The 26,230-nt window shown below is 46.5% G+C and overlaps 2 protein-coding genes across 7 annotated transcripts in view; both read left to right on the forward strand.

Annotated features, from left to right (window-relative positions):
* Window positions 1-26,230, forward strand: part of MSH5 (MUTS-homolog 5) — a 246,404-nt gene that overhangs the window by 210,165 nt on the left and 10,009 nt on the right. For 2 of the 6 annotated variants that reach the window (XM_086499439.1, XM_086499440.1), the window contains exons 29-32: window positions 196-249; window positions 328-416; window positions 493-524; window positions 611-634. In XM_086499439.1, the coding sequence (XP_086355565.1) occupies window positions 196-249; window positions 328-416; window positions 493-524; window positions 611-634 (199 nt within the window). Of the gene's footprint in view, window positions 1-195; window positions 250-327; window positions 417-492; window positions 525-610; window positions 635-746; window positions 951-26,230 lie in introns of those variants that run through there. The other 4 variants (XR_015186333.1, XM_086499441.1, XR_015186334.1 and 1 more) reach the window with 4 other exon arrangements.
* On the forward strand, window positions 16,961-20,213 carry LOC147425003 (uncharacterized). The gene has a single exon (XM_086499442.1). The coding sequence runs from the start codon at window positions 17,073-17,075 to the stop codon at window positions 18,879-18,881; it is 1,809 nt and encodes a 602-aa protein (XP_086355568.1). The 5' UTR covers window positions 16,961-17,072; the 3' UTR covers window positions 18,882-20,213.

The raw sequence follows: 26,230 nt of genomic DNA on the forward strand, positions 1-26,230 counted from the left end.
AAAATCCAAGCAGTCCTCTGCACCAAAATCAGGGTAACTAGTTGTTCAGTACCGACTGGTCTTCAATGCATGGGAATGATACAGGTTTCCGCAGTGTTTTAGATTTTACATTTGAGAAGATGCTCCTACTTGAATTCCTTATTTCACTATAAGCATACATTAGATTCATAAGTACAACCATGGATGGATTTGCAGGTCTTTGCCTGCACTCATTTCTCTGAGGTGTTTGATGAGTATTTCCTCCCAAAGGTGCTTTATTGCTTTGTATTCTAGTCAAGCATGTGTAGAGTGAGCCATCATAATAGAGTTGTGTACTGTATCTTACAGCTCCAAAACATCCATTTTTTAACGATGAGTGTCCTTCAGAAGAGTGGAGAAAATGGAGGAGAACTCCAGGATATCATATTTCTGTACAGGTAAATTGAAATGAAATGCCATTCCATCTGTACGTGCACCAAATTCTCAACATCGCAAGACCCTTGTTAATTGCAGGCTTGTCCCTGGACAGGTGCTGCCAAGTTATGGCAAGTTTCCAGACCAATTTTCTAGTCTTTTTGTTGAAATCAGAGAGCTGAATTTCTCATAATTCTTTTTTTAACATGGCTGGCAGGCTTGTATTGTGCGGAACTTGCAGGTATGTATACCACTGTTTCTTCAAAGCCCTTCAGTGCCACTGGCATTTCATTTGTTCATTTCAGAACATTCAGGCTGAAGAATTCTGCCCTAAGGAAGGTTTCTCGTGCCAGTGTATGAAATGCTGGCTAGTTAAAACAGGGTACACAAACCACCAAAATTATCTAGTATCAATAACTGGTACTCAAAAGAATCTCCCAACGTAAGAATTTACCACATCAGCATTTTTCCGTACGCCCTGCCAAGTCATAGCATCCGTGCAGTACCAAAGATCGTACCGCATTTCTGCCATGATTTGCAGCACAAATCACGAGCGGGTAAGGTTTTCTTTGGTCTGCCTTTTTACATGTATTGTGCGTGTACGCGCGTGAGCGTGCGTGTGTTCCAGCCTATGCCATGTCATCAAGTTGTGACATACCCCAATCATAGCACCAAATATCAGTAGGCACCATTGGCATGCCACATGCAGAATGATCATGCTCAATGCTATGCTGTACGCAAATGCCTTGCAACCCACTGAAGCAAAAGATCCCAAGTGTTGATGTACTGTGTAGAGCAGGTCTAGGAACATGTCCAACCACTCAGTGAAAATGGTCCAAACGGGGCCTGGACATGTGTCACAACCGTTAAGCAAGGTCTATGGTAACCGTTAGAATGGTTCTAGAAACTCTATCAGCTGTTAAGCTGGGTTCGATGTATGGGCGGGAGAACTCTTTCCAACCGTACAAGCGACTGTTACAACAGGTTACAACTGGTCTGGAGACTATGTTTGACTGTTGCACCAGGTCAAACACCACTCAGAGAGGGTCTCAAAAGTTTCCAATTTCAAACAAGTTCAAACAAACTCAAAACAGGTTTTTAGAGAGATTCCAACTATAGCCAAAAAAATTCACAGAAGTTCAATAAGGATCAAACAAGTTCAAACAATTTCAATGAGTAACTCCAAACACTTTCTCCCGAACCAAGTAGTCAACAAACAGATACCTCTCCTCATATCCATAGAAGTGGATCTCCATATAGAGAGGCTTGTAAACCTACCTTTCTTAGTCCAAGACAATTTGGTAACTGTTAATACAACAAGAGTATCGCAAATTATAAATTAAACACATGCTGAATTTTTTTGCAGAAACCCTAAATTTTAAATCTGGTCAAAATCAAAACTGTTCACATCAATTTGAAGAGCTCGTTGAGAGGATCAACTTTAACTTCCTTATCTTTTCCAGATTCTCAACCATTTGGAGATTTTTAGAATATTTCACAACAGAGGATAAGCATAAACAAGCTTGCTTTTATATGCTTTTATCGGCGAAAACAACCATATAGAGCCATGCAAACAATTTGGAATTGATTTCCCATGTTGGCACACACTCTTCCATGCAATTTTGTGCCGGTCACGGTCTCAACCCATGATCAAGGCTACTGAATGTTGGTCAAATTTATCAATAGTGGGTCAAACCCGTTTTCCTTGCCTCTTTCATCCTTTGCTATCATATACTTATCAAGTATTAATTCTCGACAAAAATATCTTGATTCTTCTGCTTCTTCCTCTTTTTGACATCACATAAAGCGTCTTCTTCTTTATCCACTTCTGTGTTCTTTGCCTTTTACTCCCTAATTAGCTAGTTGTAAAATTTGTAGGGGAGAAAGATTGGTTTGCTTGCCAAACATGCAAACTTCTGAGATTTGACACCACTAAAATTTCCAACACCTCATGCCAACGGGAGATCATTGGAACAAACTTTACAACTGGAAAATACTTCATATGGAACTTTGAGAAGACATGGAAAAGGCGTAGTTCCCCTTTAGAGAGTAGCGACCCTCAAGCGCCTGTGGCTTTACAACTGCTCTGTGTGACAAGACCCATAGTTGATTACAAATAGGACCTTGCCCTATAATTTATAGGCACTTGGCCAAAAGCACTTAAAAATTACTCGCTATCAAAATTTTAGTCCCAAAAAGGAACTCACTCTTTTGGATGTTTACAACAATGTGCACAAAAGCACCAAAATCTGACCACTGGCACATCTGAGCCAATGCGAGAGATGTGTGCCAACATATCTTGGGTGTATGATAAATTTATCCTCAGTATTACAAAGAAGATGCTCTATGTAGAAAGACATCTTTGTTCGCACCTCTCACGTATGTGTAAGCCATGTCTTGCTAAAATCGAGTTGTGTAATATCCTGCCTAATGAGCTGGCTGACCTTGGATTGGCTCAAGTGACAAAAGTGCATCCATAGAGTACTGAACTGGCAGTAGCTTGTCCATTTGAATTCCTGTGGTCAAACCTTGTCTCCATACCAGCGGGTGGTGTCCCCTCTTCTCTTCTCTTCTACTTCTTGGCCAACTATCTGGAGGACTCCATGGCTTCCCGTGCATATCTGTGTCTTGGTAGGTCCCATAAGCTATTTCTAAATGATGATACCATTCTAGTGAGTGCCTCCACTATGACTGGTGGGGTACCAATATATGTTCTAGCAATCTCATGTGGAACGGAGCTTTTGGTCTCGGTCATCCTGGATATCATACTGAGCAAGGGTCTATCCATCGATCTCCATCCGTCATATGTCCGGCCCTATCTACTACAATGATCCATGCTAGGGCCCTATACGTGGGCACGGTATAGTGTACAAGATATGACTATTGTAGGGCGGCTCTGTTTGGGGCTCTTAAAAGTGCACTTTTGAGCACACTCCCTCCGAACCCCCCAGCCCCCAAGGCAGCAACAATAAAGAATTTGCAATTGCTCTCAAAGAGGAGGAGGGACCTGCAAAGAACGGATGCAAAGAAAGCAAGGAGAAGAGAGGCAAACAAAAGAATATGCAGACAACAGTGACGGACAAAGTCGCCTCACATCACACAGGTTTTTAGGCACAGGGATTTCAAAACACAACTGGAATTTCAGCTTCTTCGGCCACCCCCTCTTCTTCAGCTTCCATACCATCTATTATCTCCTAGAGAGCTTGATGATGTGACCTCTTACAGGAGAGCTCTCGATAGTTATGATCGAGACAATATTCTCTTGTTGTGCTAAAGTCACATTATGAGGAGGATTTCCCATTTCTTGTATTTGATAGGATTGTGTATACTAGAAGATTTGAGAGGTTGAAAACCTCAATGTAGTTTAATTTTGATTATGTATAGGGATTCTTTTAAATTATTCTTTTGTAGTATTAGGCAAGTTGTACAATTTTTATTTGGGTACATGCCTTAAAATCATTCTTAAGAGCCTCACCACCTCCTCTTTGCACTCACCGGCTGAAGATAGAGGTATCGCCCTTCCATGTATGGTTTAGTCCTTCAAAAGGATATTTGATCTGCAAAATTTGAATTAAATCGAAGGGAATTCATCATGAAAAAGGAGGAGATTAGATAATGAGAGAGAGAGAGAGAGAGATACAGAAAGATGGATTGAATTATCGTCCATGGAGGTCAGATATGACCTATGCGACCGGAAAACAACGCATTACAAAAGGTTTGCAAAAAAAAAAAAAAAGCTAAGCTGACTAGGGTTCGATGGCACAAAGGCCGCACTGTCGGGGTGAATGGCGTGCAACTTCAAGGTGTCAAGACAAAGACCGCACTGGCGGGGTGTAAAAGGGCTCGTCAGTGGCAGGTGTGCAGGGGCCCGACAGCGCAGAGGAATGCAGGGACGACAATGGCAGCAGCTTGGCTGAGGCCTTGGGCGGGGCTGATGCAGTAACGCCCCTCCACAGGGCTGCCCTCGCCCAGGGGGAGACGCGCAGAGAGATGGTTTAGGGTTTTGACGTGCAAACAGACCTAAAACGCGCCGCGAGAGAAATGAAATGAAATGAAATGATATATTAACGTCTTCAAAAGGCCAAAATGACCTATGAGACCATCAGATACAAAGTGGTGAATCTAATACAATGTCTGAAGTACAAGTATAAAAAGTACTGAATGTAAAATGAGAAAAATGCAAAATGAAGTGTGAGATGTGAAATCTGAAATGTAGAATAGGCCCTCAATGACACTCTGGGTGTGGTGCTAGAATGCCTCTGATCCTCTGTTGGAGTCTTCGTCGATGGAGTGCCCCTGTGTCTCGATCGTGGTCGTCTCGATCTCCCGAGCTTAGTCGCCCTGTCAATGAGGGTGCCTCTGGTATGAATGTGGGTACAACTCTGTGCTAGTGGTTGGTCTCTTGGCTCCCTCTATCCAAAGAGATCTGTGATCTGTCTCTGTGACTGTCGTACTCCATGTCTCCTCAGCAGACTATCTCTATGTCGATGTAGCTCAAGTAGATATAAGCCAAGGCATCTCTGATCCTGATACCTCATGACTCTATCTAGGGGTCCAAAACCCTCCCTGAATAAGCAATGGAAGCGCCCTCGTATCTCATAATACACAGTGCAATGGCATATGTAGTGTAGCTCTGTCTCTGGCTCTCTATCGCATAGTTGGCATATCCTATACTCCGGTGGTATCCCTCTGAATCTACTCGTCTCAATCTCCAGCTGGTGTGAGGATGTGCGAATCTGACCAATAAGCACATCGCAGACCATGAGACAAATGAGTGTCCATGTAGCTCGGACGAATCACAAACCCATCTCCCGAAAGATGGAGAAGATGCTCTTTGTAGAAAGCCATCTTCGTGCCCAACTCCTGCATCGGCTCTACCCATGTCCTCCTGGTGTCTTACTGTATAAGATCCTGACGAATGAGTCTAGTGATCTCCGTCCGTGGGGTGCATCCAAAGAATACTGAAAAGGAGGCAGTCTATCCATGCTGAAACCATGCCTCTGAAACCATGAGGTCATCTGCGCATACCAACGTGATGCGTCTCCCTGCATCGCTAAACTGTCTAGAGGACTCAAGAGCCAATCTAGTATATCTGCCTCTATGTGTATCCGATAGATTGTGCATAAAGGACACTGATCTGGTAAGAGCCTCAATCTCTATAGGAGGGGCGGCTACCTCCGCTCGAATAATCGCATGTGGTACGGAGGCCTTGGCTCTAATCATCCGGGATATCATAAATACCAAGGGTTTCTCCATGCTCCTCCAACTGTCAAGATTCACAGATGGTCCCCAAACCTGGACCCCATAAAGCATAGCTGAAGCAACCAAAGTATCAAAGAGCCATAGCTTTGTTCGTGGTTCTTGAAACTGAACCTGCGAACACATCCTCTCTAGCCCTCCCAATGTCGCATAGGCTCTGGACAGTCTAGTCTCTGCTGCTCTCCTCAGAGTAAACCTCGGTCCCGTGAATACCACCCCCAGATATGTATATGCATCTGTGTACTCCACAGTGTCCCGACCGTATACAAGTGTAGGTGCCGATCTCTTGACCCACTGTGGTGTGGTGTTAAACACCAGAGAGAGAGAGAGAGAGAGAGAGAGAGAGAGAGAGAGAGAGAGAGAGAGAGAGAGAGAAAATGAATTGAAATGTTATATTAACGTCTTCAAAAGGCCAAAGTGACCTATGAGACCAGAAAGTTGAGAGAGAGAGAGAGAGAGAGAGAGAGAGAGAGAGAGAGAGAGAGAGAGAGAGAGAGAGAGAGAGAGAGAGAAATGAAATGAAATGTTATATTAACGTCTTCAAAAGGCCATAGTGACCTATGAGACCAGAAAGTTACAAGGTGGTGGATCTGATACAAAGTCAGAGTAACAAAATAACCTAATCAACAGTACAAAACAAAGATATATATTATGGGATTCTAGATAGGTCGATGTGAGCTAAGCCAAAAAACTAAGCAAAAATGGGCGGCTAGTTGGGATAGCTGAATCACAAAAGATCTAGCATCGGTCGTTGGCGGATCTCATCAATTTCCTCCATGGTTAGTAGTCTGACCGGGCATCGTGCATGCCTGGCCGGCGTGTTCTGAATCTTTTGACGCAGCCTCCGTCGATGCTGTGTAGTCCTGCGCAGTCGTGGGCGCCTGGATTTCCCCAGTTCAATCGCTCGGTCAATCAATGTGCCTCTGGTGTGAGACGGGGGGGGAGCTTTGTTGTGGGAGTGGCTCTTGCGGCTGTCCCGTGTCTGCTCTAAAGAAGTCTGTAATCCGTCTTTGAGACTGGTTAGCCTCGCCATTCATCAGGCTCTCTCTGTGTCTGCGCAGCTCGAGCAAGAACAAACCTAGGCATCTTTGATCTTCGTATCTCATTACTCTTGAGAGTGGTCCAAAACCCTCTTTGAACAAGCAATGGAAGCGACCTCGTATCTAGTAGTAGACGGGGCAGCGGTATGTATAATGCAGCTCTGTCTCAGGTTCCATGTCACACAAGGGGCATGTCCTGGCCTCTGCTGGTACTCCGCTATATCTCCTGGTTTCAATCCGCAGCTGGTGAGACGATGTGCGTAACTGGCCAATAGCACACCGTATCCCATGAGACAGGTGGGTATCCATGTATCTGGGTCTCATCACAAAACCATCTTCCGTAAGCTGGAGAAGGTGGTCTCTGTAGAAAGCCATCGTCGTGCCCAGTTCTTCTGCTGGTTGTATCCATGTCCTCCTCGTGTCTAGCTGGGTCAGGTCTTGGCGGATGAGCTTGGTGATCTCCGACTGTGTAAGAATGAGAGATGGTGCGTCCAATGAGTACTGGAATGGTGGCAGCTTGTCTATGCTGAACCCATGCGCCTGAAACCATGATGTCATCTCCCCATACCAGCATGTTGTATCTCCTTGTATGGCTAACTGTCGGGAGGACTCAAGTGCAATGCGAGCGTATCTGTCTTTAGGAAGTTCCCATGTGCGGTTTATGAAGGAGACTGATCTGGTGAGCGCCTCTACCACTAGTGGGGGGGCCGCCAGCTCTGCTCGGATAATGGCCCGTGGTACTCATGCCTTGGCTCTAATGAGCCGCGAGATCATAGAGAGAGAGAGAGAGAGAGAGAGAGAGAGAGAGAGAGAGAGAGAGAGAGAGAGAGAGAGAGAGAGAGAGAGAGAGAGAGAGAGAGAGAGAGATCCATGTGGTGGGCCCTAGACGTAGTGGATTGATTTTCCATTGTGACGAATTGCTCCTCACCTTAAGCAACCATCCTTATTTTAGCTACGGTGGTCGCTTAAGGTTTATAGAACCACAAGTGCTATATCTAGCCGCCTTCAGTAGATATCTGTTCCCCTCTTATGTCACCTATGTTGCCTGCAAGAGTTTCTTTCCTTTCGTTTTGTTTGTTGTTCTTACGTTGATAATTTTCTTTGTTTCTCATGGTTTCTCTATGTTTAGCTACTTGCTTGTATGCGCCATACTGTGTGTGATGCTTGTGCTTGTGGATCTGCATGTGCTTGGGGTGACTGCGTTCTGCATGACTACTTGTGGATGAGGTGTGTGCGTGTGTGTATGTCTGTTCTGCCTGTTTACTGCTTGTTCTCTTTTGTTTTTTCTCTTGTTTGATGGTTGACTTAGGTTTGGTGGGTGTGGGTTGGTGGTGGGTGTGTTAGGGAGTTTGTAGCTCACCTTCAGATTTGCACCATTTATTGCTTCTGCTCGGCAGTTGAAGAATTTCATAGCCTTGTTGATCATCGCCAATGATGGCTAGAGGCTATCTCTTTCCCTAATTTTGGTGCAAAGTCTTCTTGTGACGGTGATGTCTCTTCTGTTGGGATGCGTCGTTGTATATGGCCTTGGAGATCTGGGCTGGCTATCAGCATAGTTTTCCATATGTCAATCACACGTCGGACACACATGGGTACGGAAGTAGGGAGTAAGTACGGGTCAAACTACTCGAAATTCCACACGTCAGATAGCCTACCACATAGGATGCCTAAAAGCCTACATACTACACCATGTTTAAAACTTTATACACAAACACAAAACCATAAAAACTTTAGAAATTAGAATTTAGAGATTAGCTTGTTGCTCAATCTGCACACTATACACCAATCAGTCAATGAGCATTAGTCAATCAGGCATGTAGACAAAGAACAAAACGTGGAGAGATGGAGCCTCAAGGCTCAAAACAATGAAGTAACCTCCAAACAGAAAGGAGTCAGTATTGCAGAAGTAAGCTAAAAAACATTCAGGAGTGTAGTCTCGTGAATCCAAAACATAAGTAGAGACTAGAGGCTAGAATCCAAATTGTAGAGTCAACACCATAAGTAGAGGTCCAACACCATAAGCAGGCGTCCCAAGTGTAGTGAGCTCCAACCACTATAATAGGGAACGGGCGGAACACAGTCCAAACGTTCCGCAACGGCATTCCGGACGAGTCCTGTTGCCGAAACGGAGTCGGGAACGGAACGCCGTTCCGGAACGGGATGTAACCGGAACGGTGTTCTGGAACGGGTGGAACACTGTAGCCTACTACAGTGTCACTTTCACTTTCATATGACAGTAGTTTACAATTGGGCTTTGGTCAGTTGGTCTTTGGTCTGGTCGGTTCACACTTGTGCAGACACGTGGCAGGGTGGTCTAGTGGACATCGTGGCCAGGTCATCACCGCCGCCCAGTGGGGATAGACTTAGATGATATTCTTTGTGAGCCGTTGGTGGCTCTTGATGACTGTACATATGAGTAGTCGTTCTGGGCCAGTGGCATTATCTTTGTACGTAGTAGTCGTCTAGAGTGGGTTTTTACATAGAGCACGTCTGCACCATCCCGGCACATCTGAGCCTCGACACCCCCATTGTACCTGAGAGTCTTGGGCTAGAGCTGAGTGTGCTTCCACGCCAGAGTCTGTATCAGTCTTTGAGATAGTCGAGTCATATGTTCTGGTCTGCTGCTGTGTCTTTGAGAGCTCTGTTGACGTCTATTGTTTCCTTTTTGTTCATCTGTTTGAGGGAGATTCAGTCTGTTTGAGTGAGATTGTCACGCACATTGCACTGAGGACCGCCCACTGTAGAGAGCACGACACGTTATCCGCGCTACAGGTACTCTCATTTTGGCGATCAGAGTGGGACCTCAAAGGAAGTCTCACTCTTGTGGGGATAGAATAGTGAAGCTAATCGGTTGTTACCTTGCTCTGCACACTTGCTTACACTGTGTAGATAGTCTGCAAGTCTGGTCTGGTCCTCTTTCGCCTTGGTCCAGGTCGTGGTCCTGGTCCTAGTCCTCGCCCTAGTCCTTGGTCTTGGATCCTGGTCTCGTCCTCGCCCTGGTCCAGCCCTCCTCGTCCTGCTACGTGGTCTAGTCACTGGTCCTGGACCAGGTGGCCTAGTCATATCCTCACCTGTTCTGTGTTAGACCTTTGCTCTTCACTGTTCACTGCATGACACATACAAGGCGGTCAGTTGAGCGTCAAAGCGCACTACTGAGTCCTCTGAAGCACTATCACAGAAGACGCCCGGTGGTATCTAGTAGAAGTCCATTAACCTCATCAACCTTACCTCCACATACGCCATCCCCCATTCCTTCATCTCCCATTCCTTCATCAGGTTCCACATCTTCCAGATCACCTTCTTCAGTAAAGCTCTCTCCTATTCTACTACAAGGGGCCATGGAGGCGTTGGCTAGCGTGTTGGCCAAGGTAAACATCAAGTTCCCCACCTTCAAAGGACTCTCCTCGGAAGATGAGGACGACCATGCACGGAGGTTCGTATCTCTCTGTAGAGGACGTGGTCTTAACAGGGAAGATGCTTATCTGGTACTTTTTCCTTCCACCCTGGACGGCTTAGCAGACAAATGGTACAGCCAGTTTGCAGAGAATCATTTTGCAACTTGGGCAGACTTAAGACAACAGTTCTGTGCAGCTTTCAGGTTGGGCGACTACCAAGAGAAAGTGTTGGATGAGTTGGCCAACATGGTGCTCCAACCAGAGGAGACTTTTGCGGAGCTTATGACCAAAACCAAGTCTCTGGTTGCCAAGCTTCCGCAGCAACCCGGTGAATTCATGGTTAAGAAGTGGGTGGAGAAGGCCCTGCCAAAAACCTCTCAGCAAAAACTCCGGGAGAGCCTCTGACCTGACGCCACTCTGGAGGAATTCATCGCAGCTGCTACTAGAATAGAGGGGGCTAGGAAGCTGTTCAACAACTCTCCTCACATAGATACTCCCTCTTTGTTCTCCGAAGGAAGTCCTATTGATCCTTTGACTTCCTTGCGCAGGGAACCCGAAGCCCTCAAACTACAACGAGCCCTCCAAGAAGAGAAATCAATCTCTCTGAGACAAGAGAAACCATCGCTCCTGGAGGCTTTCGATCATATCAAAAGAGAACTAGAAGAGCTTCGGTCTCAGCAGGAGACCAAAGCTATGGTATGGTGCAGCTCTTGTCGCTCTCCTGGACATCCTCCACAGGACTGTCCCCTTCGGGCTTATTGCCACTTCTGCGAAAAATCTGGTCACGAAGATAAGGATTGTTACTATATCAAAGGATTGCGGCAAATACAACATAATCTAGGTCCTTCTCTCCAACAAGGGCTAGCACCTGCATCCAACATGGTCTCACCCTACGGCCATCAAAACCCGTTGCCTCCTCTGCTGACAACACTCCCTATGCAGCAAGGTATGCACAACAACTTTGCACCCCACAGTTTTTATCATGCCAGTACTCCCTCAGTTCCCCAAAGTTTCTACACCTCAGCCTCCAGCACCGTGCAACAACAAGAGCAGCGACCACCTCGTCCCCCGTTTCGTCCGTCAAATCGGCAAATCCTATGCTACAGATGCGGTGAATATGGGCATTACCAAAGTAAGTGTCCTTTACCTGAAGGGTCTCCTCCTTGCAGACATTGTCCGGAGTCTAAGGATCACTACAGTAAAGATTGTCCCAAACAAAGGGCATCCTCATCTTCAGGCCCAAATCAAAATCAACAAGAGTTTACATTCCCGAAAATCAATCTAATCACAGTGAACACCTCCCCTCAGCCAGCACCTGCTACACATACAGTTCAGCCACAACAAGCAGCAGAGCCTACTAGGGTGCTCACTCGAGCACAAAGAGCAGCCCTGGGTTTAAGTTTGCCAACTGGACCATCAGGTCCAACACTTCAGCAACCTGTTCAAAATGTCGCACCCGTAAATGGTGCAAAGAATAGGCCAATCTCTATGCTTTCGGACATTGATGGAGCCTTCCTGGCAGCAATAGCTGACTTACAATAAGTCAAAGTTTCCGAGGAGGCCGAGGTTGTAGAAGCTAGGCCTACTGCGGAAGCAATTTTGAAGAACACCTTTCAGCAAGTATCTCTTTATGAGATGCTTCGGCTAGATGCAACTCTTAGAAGTGACACCCTCTCAATAATTCAATCTTTGTATCCTGGTACAGGGCCTAGTGGCGGGCACCTACCTATGCAGCCCCTGGAGTCCTACATGATTTCATATCCAGCTGCTCCCCTCACCGACTATAAAAGTCCACGTCTTACTGTATCTATTCTTGGGTAGTCATTCTCAGGCGTCATAGTGGATGGTAGGTCTGGAATCAATCTGATGCCTGAATTTACCATGTCAGCCTTAGGTCTGCAGCCTACTCGCCCTGCTCCGTTCACAGTTACATTGGCAGACCAGAGGACAGTCTATCCTGTGGGCATAGTAGAGAAGGTGCCTTTGAAGGTACAAGACTTCACATTTCGCTTGGATTTTGTGGTGGTCAGTCTTCCTCAGGTGGAGGGAGGATTTCCCTCGCTGATTGGTAGACCATGGTTGCGACATACTAAGGCACTTCATGATTGGGGAAACGACTCCATGTGGATACACACTCCCGGCTCCCAAATGCAACCAATCCGGCTTGAAGGAGGGATGGATCCAGTGGCTCAGCACAGCTCATTGACAGTACAGTCCAACCCCGACCCTGAGCAGCCCATCCCACCTGACGGGTCTGACGAGGACCTGCTACAGTGGTTGGAAGCTACCACTTCGATGCCATGCTACATGGTCTCTACTCAAAACTTACCTGTGCCGCCAGTAACACTCTCTTCTCAAAATCCTCAGGAGGACACTGTCCAAAGTCCTACAGCAGACAGTACAATAGTCGAAGAAGTAAGTGTGTCAGCCCCAAATTCTCATGCGTCGAATGACCCGCCGATGGAAGCCCTCGGTCTTGAGGAACCTATAACACATCACTGAAGGGGGAAAAAATCTCCTCTGCATGCACTCACCAAAGATTTCCCCCTTCCTGGAGCATCTCCCAAGTCGGACCCCCTTCAAAAGCACTCTGTCATGTCGTCTGTATCTGAAGATTTACCCTTCGAGGAGCTCCCACAGGGATGGTTACAGGAAGAGTATGTAGAGTTTCCAATCGATCAAACACCTGCACATGATGTCTTGAAGCTCCAAGAGGCAGCTCACCTCTCATCTTCAGAAGCACCCTCTCCAGCTACACCCCCAGACCCGGTCAGAGAAGTCAACCTGGGAGATCCTGACAACCCTCAGCACGTACTGTTAGCAGCTTGGTTATGGGAGCATCCCGCATTACTCAATCAGGTAGTCTCTTTCATCCACTCTTTTAAAGATGTTTTTGCTTGGTCCTACAAGGATTTAGAGGGGATTCCACCAGAATTGGGTGTCCACACTATACCTCTGGTTGAAGGGGCTAAGCCTGTAAGAGGCCGAGCTTACAAGCTCAACCCGAAGTATGCTGAGGCGGTCAAGGCAGAGTTAGAAAAAATGCAAGAGGTAGGGATCATAGTACCTGTGGAGCACTCTGAGTGGTTATCACCCATGGTGATAGCGCCTAAGAAGCAATCCAATAAAATCCGTGTGTGCGTCGATTATCGTGCTCTGAATAAGGTAACTATCCCAAGTTGTTTCCCAACACCTTTCACTGAGCGTGTGCTCAAAGATGTAGCAGGGCATGTATTGTACAGTTTCATGGATGGGTTTAGTGGATACAATCAGTTGGGCATCCATCCAAGTGATCAGCTGAAATGTGACTCCCTGGGGTACTTTTATATACACTCGAATGTCTTTTGGGTTGAAAAATGCCCCACCTTCTTTCAATAGGGCGGTATATCTCATCTTTTGTCCTCTGCTTACGGATCATCTTCGCATCTTCATGGACGATTTTTCGACCTTCTCAGGTGCTCAATGTTCAACCACAGTGGAAAACCTAGAGGAATACCTCGCTCAGCTCTCTGCTGTCTTCCTCATGTGCAGAGAGGCACGCCTAAAGCTAAATCCTAACAAATGTCATTTTTTGGTTACTGAAGGCACACTTCTAGGCCATGTGGTGTCTGCTAAAGGTTTAGCGCCTGACCTAGAGAAGATTGTGGCAATCTTAAAGTTACCACCTCCCATCAACCCAAAAGGGGTACAAAGCTTTGTAGGCCACACAGGGTATCATCGTAGGTTTATACGTATATATGCACGGGTGGCTCAATCCCTGACCAGCCTAACCAGTGATGATGTTCCCTTTCAATGGTCAAAGGCAGAGGCTGAAGCTTTTGCATACCTTTAAAAACGACTCACTGAAGCACCTATCTTAGTAGCTCCCGATTGGTCTCTCACCTTTCATGTGCATACAGATGCCAGTCAACTGGCTGTGGATGCGGTGCTGACTCAACCTAGTAAGGAGTATAACCTGGATCGCCCTGTTCACTATGCAAGTCGCTAACTCACCAAGGCAGAGTGCAACTATAGCACCACAGAAAGGGAAGGTTTAGCTATTGTGTATGCTCTGCAAAAATTTTGGCACTACTTATTAGGGGTCCACTTCACAGTTATTACTGATCACCATGCCTTGCGATATCTGCTCAACAAGCCGTAGGTTGCAGGTAGAGTATGGCGATGGCTACTCTTATTTCAAGAGTTCGATTTCGAAGTGGTACTCAGGTCCGGCAAACATCATGTCCTTGCCGACCACCTTTCTCGCGTTCACACTGGTGAAGAAGCAACAGGGGTTGCTGACGACTTTCTTGATAGCAGTCTCTTTAAGGTGGATACCACACCGGAATGGTACGGAGATGTTTTGCATCTGCTTTCTAGTGGCCTCTACCCAGAGAATGCTTCTCCCCTGCAGAAGAGACGCCTGTTGCTGAAGTCTAGGCCTTTCACTCTCATTGGGGGCGAGCTATACAAATCAGGGTAGCATGGTGTTCTACGGCGGTGTGTCTCCCCTCATGAAGTCGAGTATATTTTAGAAGATGCCCATAGTGGTCCCACTGGTGTCCATTACCCTGGCCATATTACTGCACAAAAGATTCTCCAATGTGGCTTATGGTGGCCCTATATTTTCCGCGATGCAATTGCCTATGTAAAGGTATGTGATGTATGTCAGCGCTGTGGCCCTAAACCAAGTAAACAGTCAAACCGTCCTCTGCAGGTCTCTATGGCATGGCAACCCTTTGAGAGATGGGGCATAGATTTTGTAGGCCCAATTACTCCCTCTGCCCAACCCGGCAATCGGAAGTATCTCTTGGTGGCTACCGACTATGCAACAAAGTGGGCAGAGGTACTTGCAACAATGGATTGCATTGGCACTACAGTAGCCAAGTTTCTCTATGAAAATATTTTGTGCAGGTTTGGATGTCCCTTGGAAATCACCAATGACAGGGGTAGTCACTTTGTGAATGAAACAATTTCTACCTTGCTGGCCAACTACAAGATTTTTCACAGAAAATCTTGTTCCTATTACCCTAGAGAAAACGGGTAGGCAAAGAGCACTAATAAGGTTCTGATAGCACTCCTGCGGAAAGCATGTCATCTTCATCCCTCGACTTGGGCTCAAGCTATCCACGATACACTTTGGGCATATCGAACTTCTTTCAAAGCCACAACCAATCACACCCCATTTCAATTGGCTTTCGGGTTGGAAGCGATAGCACCTTTTGAATTCAACTCAGGATCCCCGCGAGTGGGGAATCTTCGTGTCAATGGAAATTTGGGGTCGGCATCAATCTCTCGTCTTTTCCTTTTGGAGGAAAGCCGAGGTTTGGCTTCACTGGCTCTAGAAGCAGAGCAGCTTCGTCGTAAAGCCTGGCATGATCGCCATCTCAGGAAGCCGCAAATAACGCAAGGAGCACTGGTGCTACTGTATCAAGCCAAGTTTTTGAAAAAAGCAAAGAAGTTGGTCCCAGCATGGCAAGGACCATATAAGGTGATGGAGATTCTACCCCACGGCGCTGTACAATTAGCCACTCTCGAAGGAGTTTCTCTACCTTTAGTCAATGGATCTCGGATCAAGTGCTGTCATGCTTGAGAAGACGCTCAAGGGTCTAACCGTGCGACAATCAAAGCAAGTGTTGAGCTTTGCAGACTCCTGAACCTTTAAATAGCTTCGGAATCACTATCTTCCACATCTTAGTGTCCTGTTTTATCTTCTCTCTCTTAGACCCTCTCCTTAGGCAGCTCTCCTTCTGTAGACTCTGTTAAGCTCATAGATTTTACTCTCAAGTCAAACTCAGTTCTTGGAGATGCATAAAGCCATAAATGCTTGGAGTGGGGTATTTATGTAGGATGATACTTCGCATTTTATCTGCGTTTTATCTGGAATTGCTGATTCTTTCTGCTTGTCTAACCTCTCAACCAACTCCCCTAGCCTCCCTAGACCCTAGCCTCGCCATAATCCTTCCCTTTCCCTCGCCTAACTTTCACATCTCCTCCATAAATACGGTGTGTGGTGGCAGTTGCCAATTGAAGGCGCCTTTGGTGGTGCTCAGTTTGCTACTGAAGAGAAACTCCACAACTTCTACAGCTGAGCTAAGTGGGTAAGCCCTAAATTTATACATAATTGCAAGCCCCCTCGCCCCTAACCCTAGCCCTTTTCCGCGCTTGCCCTAGTCCTAACCCTCCCATCCCCTAACCCCCTCGTCCTCGCCTAAACCCTCCCACCCCCTCGCCCTAGCCCATCCCCTCGCCCTCGCCCCCTCACCCCCTCGCCCTCGCCCCCCCTCATCCTCTCGCCCTCGCCCCTCGCCCTTTCCCCCTCACCCTCTCGCCCTAGCCTAAACCCTCCCACCCCCTCGCCCTCGCCCTAGCCCATCCCCTCGTCCTCTCCCACCCTCGCCTTTTCCCTCGCCCTAGCCCCGTCCTCTCCCACCCTAACCCCTCGCCCTTCCATTTTCCCTCGCCCTAGCCCCTGCCCTATCCTTCGCCCCTCGCCCTTCCCTTTTCCATCGCCCTAGCCCATGCCTATTCTTCGCCCTGGGCCGCCTTTTTCCTCGCCCTGGCCCTACCCCTGCCTTGCGCAAAAGCAAAAAACATAAAAAAACAACTTTTAAAAATACTGAAAGGCTACTTTAGCTTAAATTTAAAAGTCATTCAATCTTCACTTCACTTCTTCATGTCAGAAGCGCCAAGAGTCTTCACAGTTCCCAGCCCAGCTACAAGTGCCTCCGTTCCTCCGAAGCTCCTCAACACTACTTACTCAAATTTCTCACTGGAAGTCCTCGCACAGTTTAGTAAGATGGTTCGTACTCGAAATAGGGAAAAGCATCTGCAATCAGAGGAAGAGTCCTCTGCATCTGGGGATAGTTTTGACAGTAAATCAGACTATACTCCTAGTTAAGAGCAGATTTCAGAGGAAGAATCACCACAGTCAGCCACTGCTGACAGAGTCACCACTCTCCAGGTGCCTCGCCCTTCTGGTGCCCTCTCCAAGGTACCTTTAATAATGATATATCATCTACAGGCTCCGAATCCAACACTCAAGGAGGTGTTCTCTCAACAACAACTGATACACTTGGGTCTTCAAAATTTGGCTCATACCGATTTGTCTACCAATATCTCTACTGCCAAGCTATGTTCCCTCTTGCTAACTTTTCCAAAGCTGAATGATACTGCACTTACAACGGAGGATAACGGACAGGCTATGGGAATATTGACTGTGCTGACACCTCTGCCCGCAACAAAAACCTTCTCGAATCTTTCACCAGAAGAAACGGCAAATGCTTGTCAGGAACTTTTGCTGGACTCACATCCAGACTATCACAGGAGTCAGCAACTGTATTCAGTGTTACAGTATTATTTTTTACTACGAGCACTTGAAAGAACAGGGGTTCCATCTTCTCTAGGTTCTCCAGCAATATGCGATGCTCTTTTTTGTCTCTACCACTGCCTGCCATACCCATTTCACAATTTGCTGTTTAAAGCGCTACAGGACAGGGCAAAGCGTTTTCGGACTCAATGTAAAGGCAAAGCGGAAAGGTTCAATTGCTATGCAGCGCCTATTATGTATTGGGTAGTGCAGATTATGCAACAAAAGACGGATGCAAAAGCAGTTCTCACCCTTCAAGATGATCCAAAAGAGCAAGAACGTTCCAAAATGGCCAAAGGGAAAGGCATCTTGCGCAAGAGGGCAAAGGTACAAAAAGATTCATCTGAGCAGCTGGCAACACTACCTTTCTCAGAATCGCAGGTCAAAATCTCGGACGTCCATACTACAACACCAGCAGTGCGTATGTCTATTTCTGTGGCCACCTCCACTTTCACACCACCTCTTGTGAGTAGTGTTGCAGTCACTGATACACAACCTCCAGTTGTGTCGCCAGCACTACGTACTACTCTTACTGTTGGGGCACTAAAGGATACTGCAGGGACATCTAGCTCTGGGGCGCCTACATCTGACAAGCATGACATGTATGAGACTTTTGCGCCTCAGGCCGACAGACTTTTAGAGGCAGACAGAAGAGCCATTTCGACGATTATCAATGCAGCCCTCTCATTGCAAGGTACCAACGGTATGCATCGCTCTTGCTACGACGGTATGACAAGGAAAGTGCAAACGCATCTTCAACGAGCGATGGATAGGGACAATTTCATTGCTACAGCTCAAGATCGTATAAGAATCTTAACTCAAAAGGTAGTGGACCTCAAACATATTGTCCACACTCAGCAAAAACAGTTAAAAGAGGCAAATGATATGACCGCAGCAGTTCAGGACCTCTCTCCGGTGGTACATACTCTATGTCCTTGTGCAAAATACCAAGCTGTAGCCATTTCACAGGCAGTTCCAGCTACAGCTACAACTACGACCCCGGTTTCTCAGCAAGTTCCTGCTATGGCACCACAGGTACCGACACAGACGGACGTTTCCAAAGCACACTCGGGGGATTCCCAAACAGCAGAGAAAGCAAATCCTACCAAAATGGAGTCTAAACCAACAGGATCGGTCTCATCACAATTTCAGGGTCCCTCTATGGCCTCCCCCTCCCAGTCTCCATCCTATCCTCGGCACTTCTACGGCTTCCCGAGATTCCAACAACTTGTTCCACCCTCACAGCCTGCGCAACTGTTTCCTAGGTTTCCACCAGCTTCACCTACTCAACCGCAACCGTCTCACATGACGCAGCCTGTTGCTCCATACCCGATGTACCCTCCTCATGGCCACTACCCCTCACCATACACTTGGCCTTCATCTCCTTACCCAACTTACTATCAGCCTCCTCCACCTCCTCCTCCATCATCCGACCACCAACAGTAGATCGCCGATATTTCAAGTCATCAGTTCCGCTTTCCGGGACGGGCAGCGGACTTGTGGCGGGCAACCTGTAGCCTGCTACAGTGTCACTTTCACTTTCATATGACAGTAGTTTACAGTTGGGCTTTGGTCAGTTGGTCTTTGGTTTGGTCGGTTCACACTTGGGCAGACACGTGGCAGGGTGGTCTAGTGGACATCGTGGCCAGGTCATCACCGCCACCCAGTGGGGATAGACTTAGATGATATTCTTTATGAGCCGTTGGTGGCTCTTGATGACTGTACATATGAGTAGTCGTTCTGGGCCAGTGGCATTATCTTTGTACGTAGTAGTCGTCTAGAGTGGGTTTTTACACAGAGCACGTCTGCACCATCCCGGCACATCTGAGCCTCGACACCCCCATTGTACCTGAGAGTCCTGGGCTGGAGCTGAGTGTGCTGCCACGCCAGAGTCTGTATCAGTCTTTGAGATAGTCGAGTCATATGTTCTGGTCTGCTGCTGTGTCTTTGAGAGCTCTGTTGACGTCTATTGTTTCCTTTCTGTTCATCTATTTGAGGGAGATTCAATCTGTTTGAGTGAGATTGTCACGCACATTGCACTGAGGACCACCCACTGTAGAGAGCACGACACGTTATCCGCGCTACAAACACGAGGCGGAACGGCGAAATGCGGGGCGAAACGGGTAAAAGTAGGCTTTTGGGGGCAGATTTGGGATTGTTTGAGGAACATATTTGGTGCTGTTTGAGGGCAGATTTGGGAACAATTTTTGGGTTGTTTAAGAGTTTATTTGGGACTAAGTTGAATGGAGGTAGTTCAAGTCTTACTTTAGTCGACCGTTCTAGCCCCGTTCCCGTTCCGTCCCCCCTCTCCTCCTCCTCGTTCCCGTCCCGTTCTGGACCCTCCCGTTCCCGTTCCCGTTCCGCGTTCCCGTTCCAATTAACTATGGTTCCAACGCTCACTATAGCTCACATCCTCATCGTCATAGGCGACCCGTCATCACCACCATGATCATCACCATCATCCTTGTCCTTGTCCTCATTCTCGTCCTCATCACCACCAACTGAGCATGATGTCCCAATATGATTGGTACTAGCAATGGAAATAGGCTCTATCGCATCTGTATTACTCTCTGCAATAGCCGCCTGAATCTCTTGCAAGCAAGCAAGCGGTCCTCATCTTTTTCCTTATTGAGTATTTCCAATGTGACCTCCATTCTCTTGTAGCCACGCTCTTTGATTTTGAATATGAGCCTCAAGTTCATGTACACAATCTTCTCTGTATGAGATGGGAGTAGCCTATTTCTTTTCTTGGTATGAATGAGAGAGAAGGTGCTCCAATTTGTCTCACATGGAGAGGCACACGTCCCTTCAGAAGGCACCCTTGAAGCAATTGCAAAGCAGGTGTGCAAGCCCCAAAAGCTTCCCACCATTTCACCCCCTCTTGGATCCTGTTTTGATCTTTTGCAATTGGATGGGCAAATGACTTGCTTTCAGCTTTATAAATGTCAAACTCATCAATTAGGGTATCTTGCAAGGTCAAATCACTCTTGGTGTACCTGTCCAAGAATGTCATCCATCCTTCATGCACTTCGCCATCACTTTCTTGCCCTCGTACTCACCATACAGGATGCAACATGTATCCAACAGCATGTAATGGTGTGTGCATCATATTCCATATTTCAATGCATAGATCCCTAATCTCTCTGATCTTTGCAGCATCAATGCCTTGCATGTTTTCAATTTGCTCTACCATGCAATCCGTAAGCTTGTACATAAGCCCCATGGTGGCTCCTTTCCTATCAGTCAAACGGAGAATTTTCTCAATGGGAGCACAAATTTTCAAAATCAGCCTGACCTCTTGCCAAAAGGATGCATTAAACACAATGTTCGAGACCTCAATAACCTTTTCAGTCTTGGATCTCTTCATCTTCACAAATTTGTCATCAATCATAAGCTTGTGCATACCTTGCATGCATCTCTCATCCACAAGATTGGCCAACATAATAAAGTAGTATGAAAATCGAGTGGTGACGGCTTCACCAAGTCCTTGCTAAGTTGTTGAAACAATGCCAACACAGTAGACTTTCTTGTCACAAATGTAACAATCTTTGTTGCATCCTCAAGCACTTTTGCAACCCAAGCAATCTTGCCAATGTCCTCAAAGAGAATGTCTAAGAAATGGCAAGCACATCTGGTAAAAGAAATATGTTTCCACTCCCTTTCAATCATCTCCCCAACACCAACACAAATGGTTGCATTGCCTATGCATACTTCTACAACATTTGTTGGGCCAACCTCTTTGATAACCTGTTTGACATGCTTAAAATGAATTCCGATGTCTTTGTTTCCCCAGATTGTCTACAGCTTTCAAAAACACTGACCCATGAATAGAGCATGCAAGAAAGTTAATGATAGGCCTGCCCCTAGTATCTGACCATCCATCACACACAATAAAGCATCCATTTCTTTTCCACTTCTCGCGCACACCCATGATCTCAGTCTTTATGCATTTGATCTCCTCATTCAATTCTGTGGTGCGCAAAGCATGGTAAGAGGGGGCAGCATACAAAGGACCTGCTTTTCCAATCGCTTTCACCATATGCAAAAAGTAAGGGCTCCTTACTTTCCATGTAGAAACATCCGCAACATAAAAAACCAAACCCCTTTGCGAAACCTTCCTCATTTTGCTTGAGGACCCCACATTGGACTTGGAAGAGCCACTTGCATTAGTCCTTCCCTTAGCATGCATACTCCATCAGCATATCCCTAGCATGTATAAAGTGTTCCGCTACTAGACCGTCATGATCATATTTTCTCCCGGTCCTCATCCTGTCAATGGCCCTCTGTACCATCCCAGTGGTACAAAAGGTGCTCGTAGCTGGGCATGGCTATGTAGGGTCTGGAAGGGGTTCCTGTCGAGGAATCGTATGTAATGATGTCGCATACTGGCCCCACACATCAGGTGAAGTAATCACTGGGGGAGGGAGTGCTCATGAAAGAGTCGCCATGCCTCTCCTGAATCCCTACTCAAGAACATCTGATGTAATTCTCGTTCTATCTGGGCCAAGTAAGCTCGCTTCTTCAGTCGCACAAGGCGCCGGGAAGCAATCCGAGACTGTCTGTAAGTGATGACTCCTAAAAGAAGATCCCTCTGAAGTTGGGCTCTCATCTCTTTGCACTGCTCATCATACCAACTATTCTAGGGCATGCTCCCAGAATGTGGTCTCCTGCCCGGCTGGGTGTGTGGGTATGCCACTGATGCAGCACCATGCAATGTCTCAGTCAGTAAAGTGATGCACTCCTCCACTGAGAGGCCTGTATCAGTTGTGCCTTCCCATAGACAGTATCAAATCTCCTCTGTATAAACAGAATCAGTGTGTGGTGTGAATGTATAACGAGTGTGTTACCTGCCTCCTGATGTCTGGGCTGTACTATACTGGAATGAAACAGATAGTGTCAAGAGAGCATGATCTACTGCTACGCCCCCTGGCCTTGCTCCCACTGTGAAATCTTGAATGTAAGGAATAAAGCTCGGCTGTGTCATAACATAGTCCACTGTACTGGCCCTATGTCTGTGGGGAAAACATGTGAAGCCGGCTGCTCCAAGAAATCGTTGTAAGTCGTTAAGTATGGCTAATCCATGTGTAGTCGTCATCTCTGTAAGGTATCTCCCATACTTCGTCTGCTCTCTATCAGTGTGACATGAAACGTTTCGTGGTTTCGGTCGTTTCGGGGTTTCGAGGTTTTGAAACGTTTCGTTTCATAGCGTCAAAAACATGAAACAGGTTTCATAAAGGACATTAAATTATATATTAATAAAATATGATAAATATGTATACAATGTAGCACACATGACTCTAGACTTTAATGTCCACGAGAGAGAGAGAGAGAGAGAGAGAGAGAGAGAGAGAGAGAGAGAGAGAGAGAGAGAGAGAGAGACGTGCTCACTGCTTAGAAGCGACTTCAAGCGAGCACGATCAAAGATATGTTCAGTATTGATGAAAGTTAAAACACAGCCACTAGTTTCATGAATCATAACTGATGCATCATTGATTCATTTAGCAAAGTACTTCTATTGAACAAAGTTCAAACTTAATTCAATGTCACAAACCATAAGTTTTAGGTACCACAATCATCTATTAACTGGAGCTAGATCTCAAAAAAATGGAAAAAAACCCCAATTTTAAACGTTTCATAAAAAATGCATGTCCGTTTCATGCGTTTCGGCAAAACGTTTCATAGGTTTCGGGGTTTCGGGGTTTCATCCGCATGAAACGCGTTTTTATGTCACACTGCTCTCTGTGATGTGAGCGTCTGTCAAGCCCCAACTCCCCCACATCCTTCTCTCTAAGCATCTCATCTGAAGTGTCGTAGAAGACTGTCTTGAGAGCTGCCCGTTTGGGCATTGAAGTCCCCTAGGAGGATGATATCACCATCCCTAGAAAACTCCCTTATATTATCGTCGAGTATAGAGAAAGGCAACTGCTCTTTGGATGCAGCATATACTGACGTACTGGGAGGGAAGTAACATATGGCAATGTATAGAAATCGACCTGTGTCAGCTCTCAACCTCACCCACATGTATGTAGCATGCTCATCTCTCCGTACAATATGTAGTAGTGGCTGTAGCTCCTCTCTAAATAGCATTGCTACCCTTCTTGAACCTCTACTCCCATGCTCAGATCTCGTGACTGTCCTGCGGGCTGTCTCCCATCTATACCCCCCCCCCCCCCCCCCCCCCCCCACATGTGGCATCACGTGTCCAGGCGCCTAGTGAGTCTCCGAGAAGAATACAGTGTCCCTGTCTTTGAAACTGTCCTCAAAGGCCCCAACATCCAACCTCATAGACCCATTACAATTCCAAGTAGCCATCTTCAGTGTGGTCCGGTAGGTCTCACACCGTCATGTAGGGCGTCTCTCCATAATGATCACTCTTCCTTCTCTGTGAAAGCTCTTCCCTTTTTCTCTTGCGGCCCTAATCTCTGGCATGACTTCCTACATGTGGGCAAGCTGTGAGAGGATGAGATCGTCATCAAGGAAGAGACCAGTCTTTTTAAGAGTGGGCCTTCTTCTCAAAAAGTCCTTCTCCTCAATAGAGGGGAAGCGCAATATGAGAGCTCTTCCTCTCAATGTTTCCCCTGTGCCTCCACTTTTCTTACCAACTCTACATGCTCTTCTGTGTGTCGCTTTTTGCATCCCCATTAGTACCATGAGCTCCTGTACTTCCTCATCTTTTTGTCCCGATCGTTGAGGCCGGTAACTCTCACATGCAAAGCCCTCAATACGTCTTCGTTGTTCCTCCTCAAGTGTCATGTTGATGATGGTGGGAGTGGGGATTGATACCTCCTTGCCTTTGCCCTTCTTTGCGACCGAAATCCACTTCTCCTCTTCCTTCACTTTCTTATGGGTTTTGGTAATCATATCTATCCATGAAGACGTTTTTGCTTCTTGTTGTTTCTCCTCTTCTTTAATGGCTTGCATTTGCTCTTTGATTACCTCAAGTTCTTCTATCACTGAGGGTTGGATTTCTCCCTCTTCTAGTCCACCAATTGGCTCTTGCCTCGGCTAGGTCTCTCATGAGGGTTGAAATCTAATTCTTGAGGTCTTCAAGTTCGGCCCGATGCTCCATTTTCTCCACAGTTCGAAGCTCGGCCTCGCTGATATTCCACTGAAGAAAGACCGCCTTCTCCATCTTAGACTCTTCCATCTCTGTCTTGTACGCCTTCACCTCCTTTTCCATGTTTGCTAACCTCTTGTTGGTAGCCATAAAAGTTGATTTCTTTATTGTTGGTGATGCCATTGCATGCAAACCACTCAAGGGGGAGGGGCTAGAGCTCTCGGGAAGTGCTGGGTTTGCTCTGATGACCTCCATCACAAGACGGCCACACTAAACATAGTTGTTTCGGAACTTTCCACACTTATGCATACATTTTCTCCTGCATCAAGCATACATTTCGCACACAAATCCCCCCCCCCCCCCCCATCCCCCTATAGTTTCTGTGAATTTTTGAATTTTCTGCTCTGAATTTTTGAATTTCTGAAATTCTCTGCTCTGAATTTTAAATTTTTTGAATGCTCTGAAAAACCAAGTCTGCAGGTTTTGAAAATCTATGAGATCTCGCATGCTTTGCCCACCATCACTCCTGCATGCCAGCACTTGCACACTGTCATGTCAATACTTGCACGCTGTGAGGACTTGCGTGTTGCTATTGCTGTCGTGCTCGTCCCGTAATTCATATGACGGGCTTCATGAGAGAGAGAGAGAGAGAGAGAGAGAGAGAGAGAGAGAGAGAGAGAGAGAGAGAGAGAGAGAGAGAAATGAAATGAAATGAAATGTTATATTAACGTCTTCAAAAGGCCAGAGTGACCTATGAGACCAAACTGATACAAAAGTGGTGAATTTGGTACAATGTCTGAAAAGTGTGAGTGTGAAAATAAATGCGAAAAACTAAATACAAAGTATTAGATAAACTTCTTAGGAGCATTCTGGGTGTCTGACTAGAATGCTTCTAATCCTTTGTTGCAGTCTCCTCCGGTGAAGTGTGCTTCTGCATCTCGGTCGTGGTCGTCTCGATTTCCTAAGCTCAATCGCCCTGTCAATGAGGGTGCCTTTGGTATGAATGTGGGTACTCCTTTGTGCTCGCTGCTGGCCTCTTGCTTCTCCTTCCATTCTTGCTTCTCTCGATCCGAAGAAATGTGTGATCTGCCTTTGAGGTTGTAGTGCTCTTTATCTTCTCATTAGATTATCCCTGTGCCGATGTAGTTCCAGTAGGTACAGGCCTAAGCACCTTTGATCTTGGTATTGCATGACTCTATCTAGTGGTCCAAAGCCTTCTTTAAATAGGCAATGGAAACGCCCACGTATCTCATAGTATACGGTGCAATCATCAATGGCATATGTAGTGTAATTCTGTCTCCGGCTCCATTCTGCATAACTTGCAAATTCTGCTCTCAGGTGGGATTCCCCTAAATCTGCCAAATTCAATTTCCAGTTGGTGTGAGGATGTACGAATCTGACCAATAGCACATCTCACCATGAGACAAGTGGGTATCCATGTAGTTCGGGCGAATCACAAAACCATCTTCAGCTAGCTGTAAGAAGTTTTCTTTGTGGTCGGCCATCTTCGTGCCCAATTCTTGTGTAGGGTCTACCCATGTCCTCTTAGTGTCCAGCTATATAAGATCCTGGCGGATGATTTTATTAATCTCCGTTCGTGTGATTGCCAATGATGGAGCCTCAAGAGAGTATTGGAAGGGGGGTAATCTTTCCATACTGAACCCGTGTCTCTGAAACCACGAGGACAATTGCGCATACTAGCATGATGTATCTCCTTTCATTGCTAACTGTCGAGAGG

This window comes from Adiantum capillus-veneris, chromosome 25 (genome assembly GCF_014529385.1).
Source record: "Adiantum capillus-veneris isolate H3 chromosome 25, ASM1452938v2, whole genome shotgun sequence".
Lineage (NCBI taxonomy): Eukaryota > Viridiplantae > Streptophyta > Polypodiopsida > Polypodiales > Pteridaceae > Adiantum > Adiantum capillus-veneris.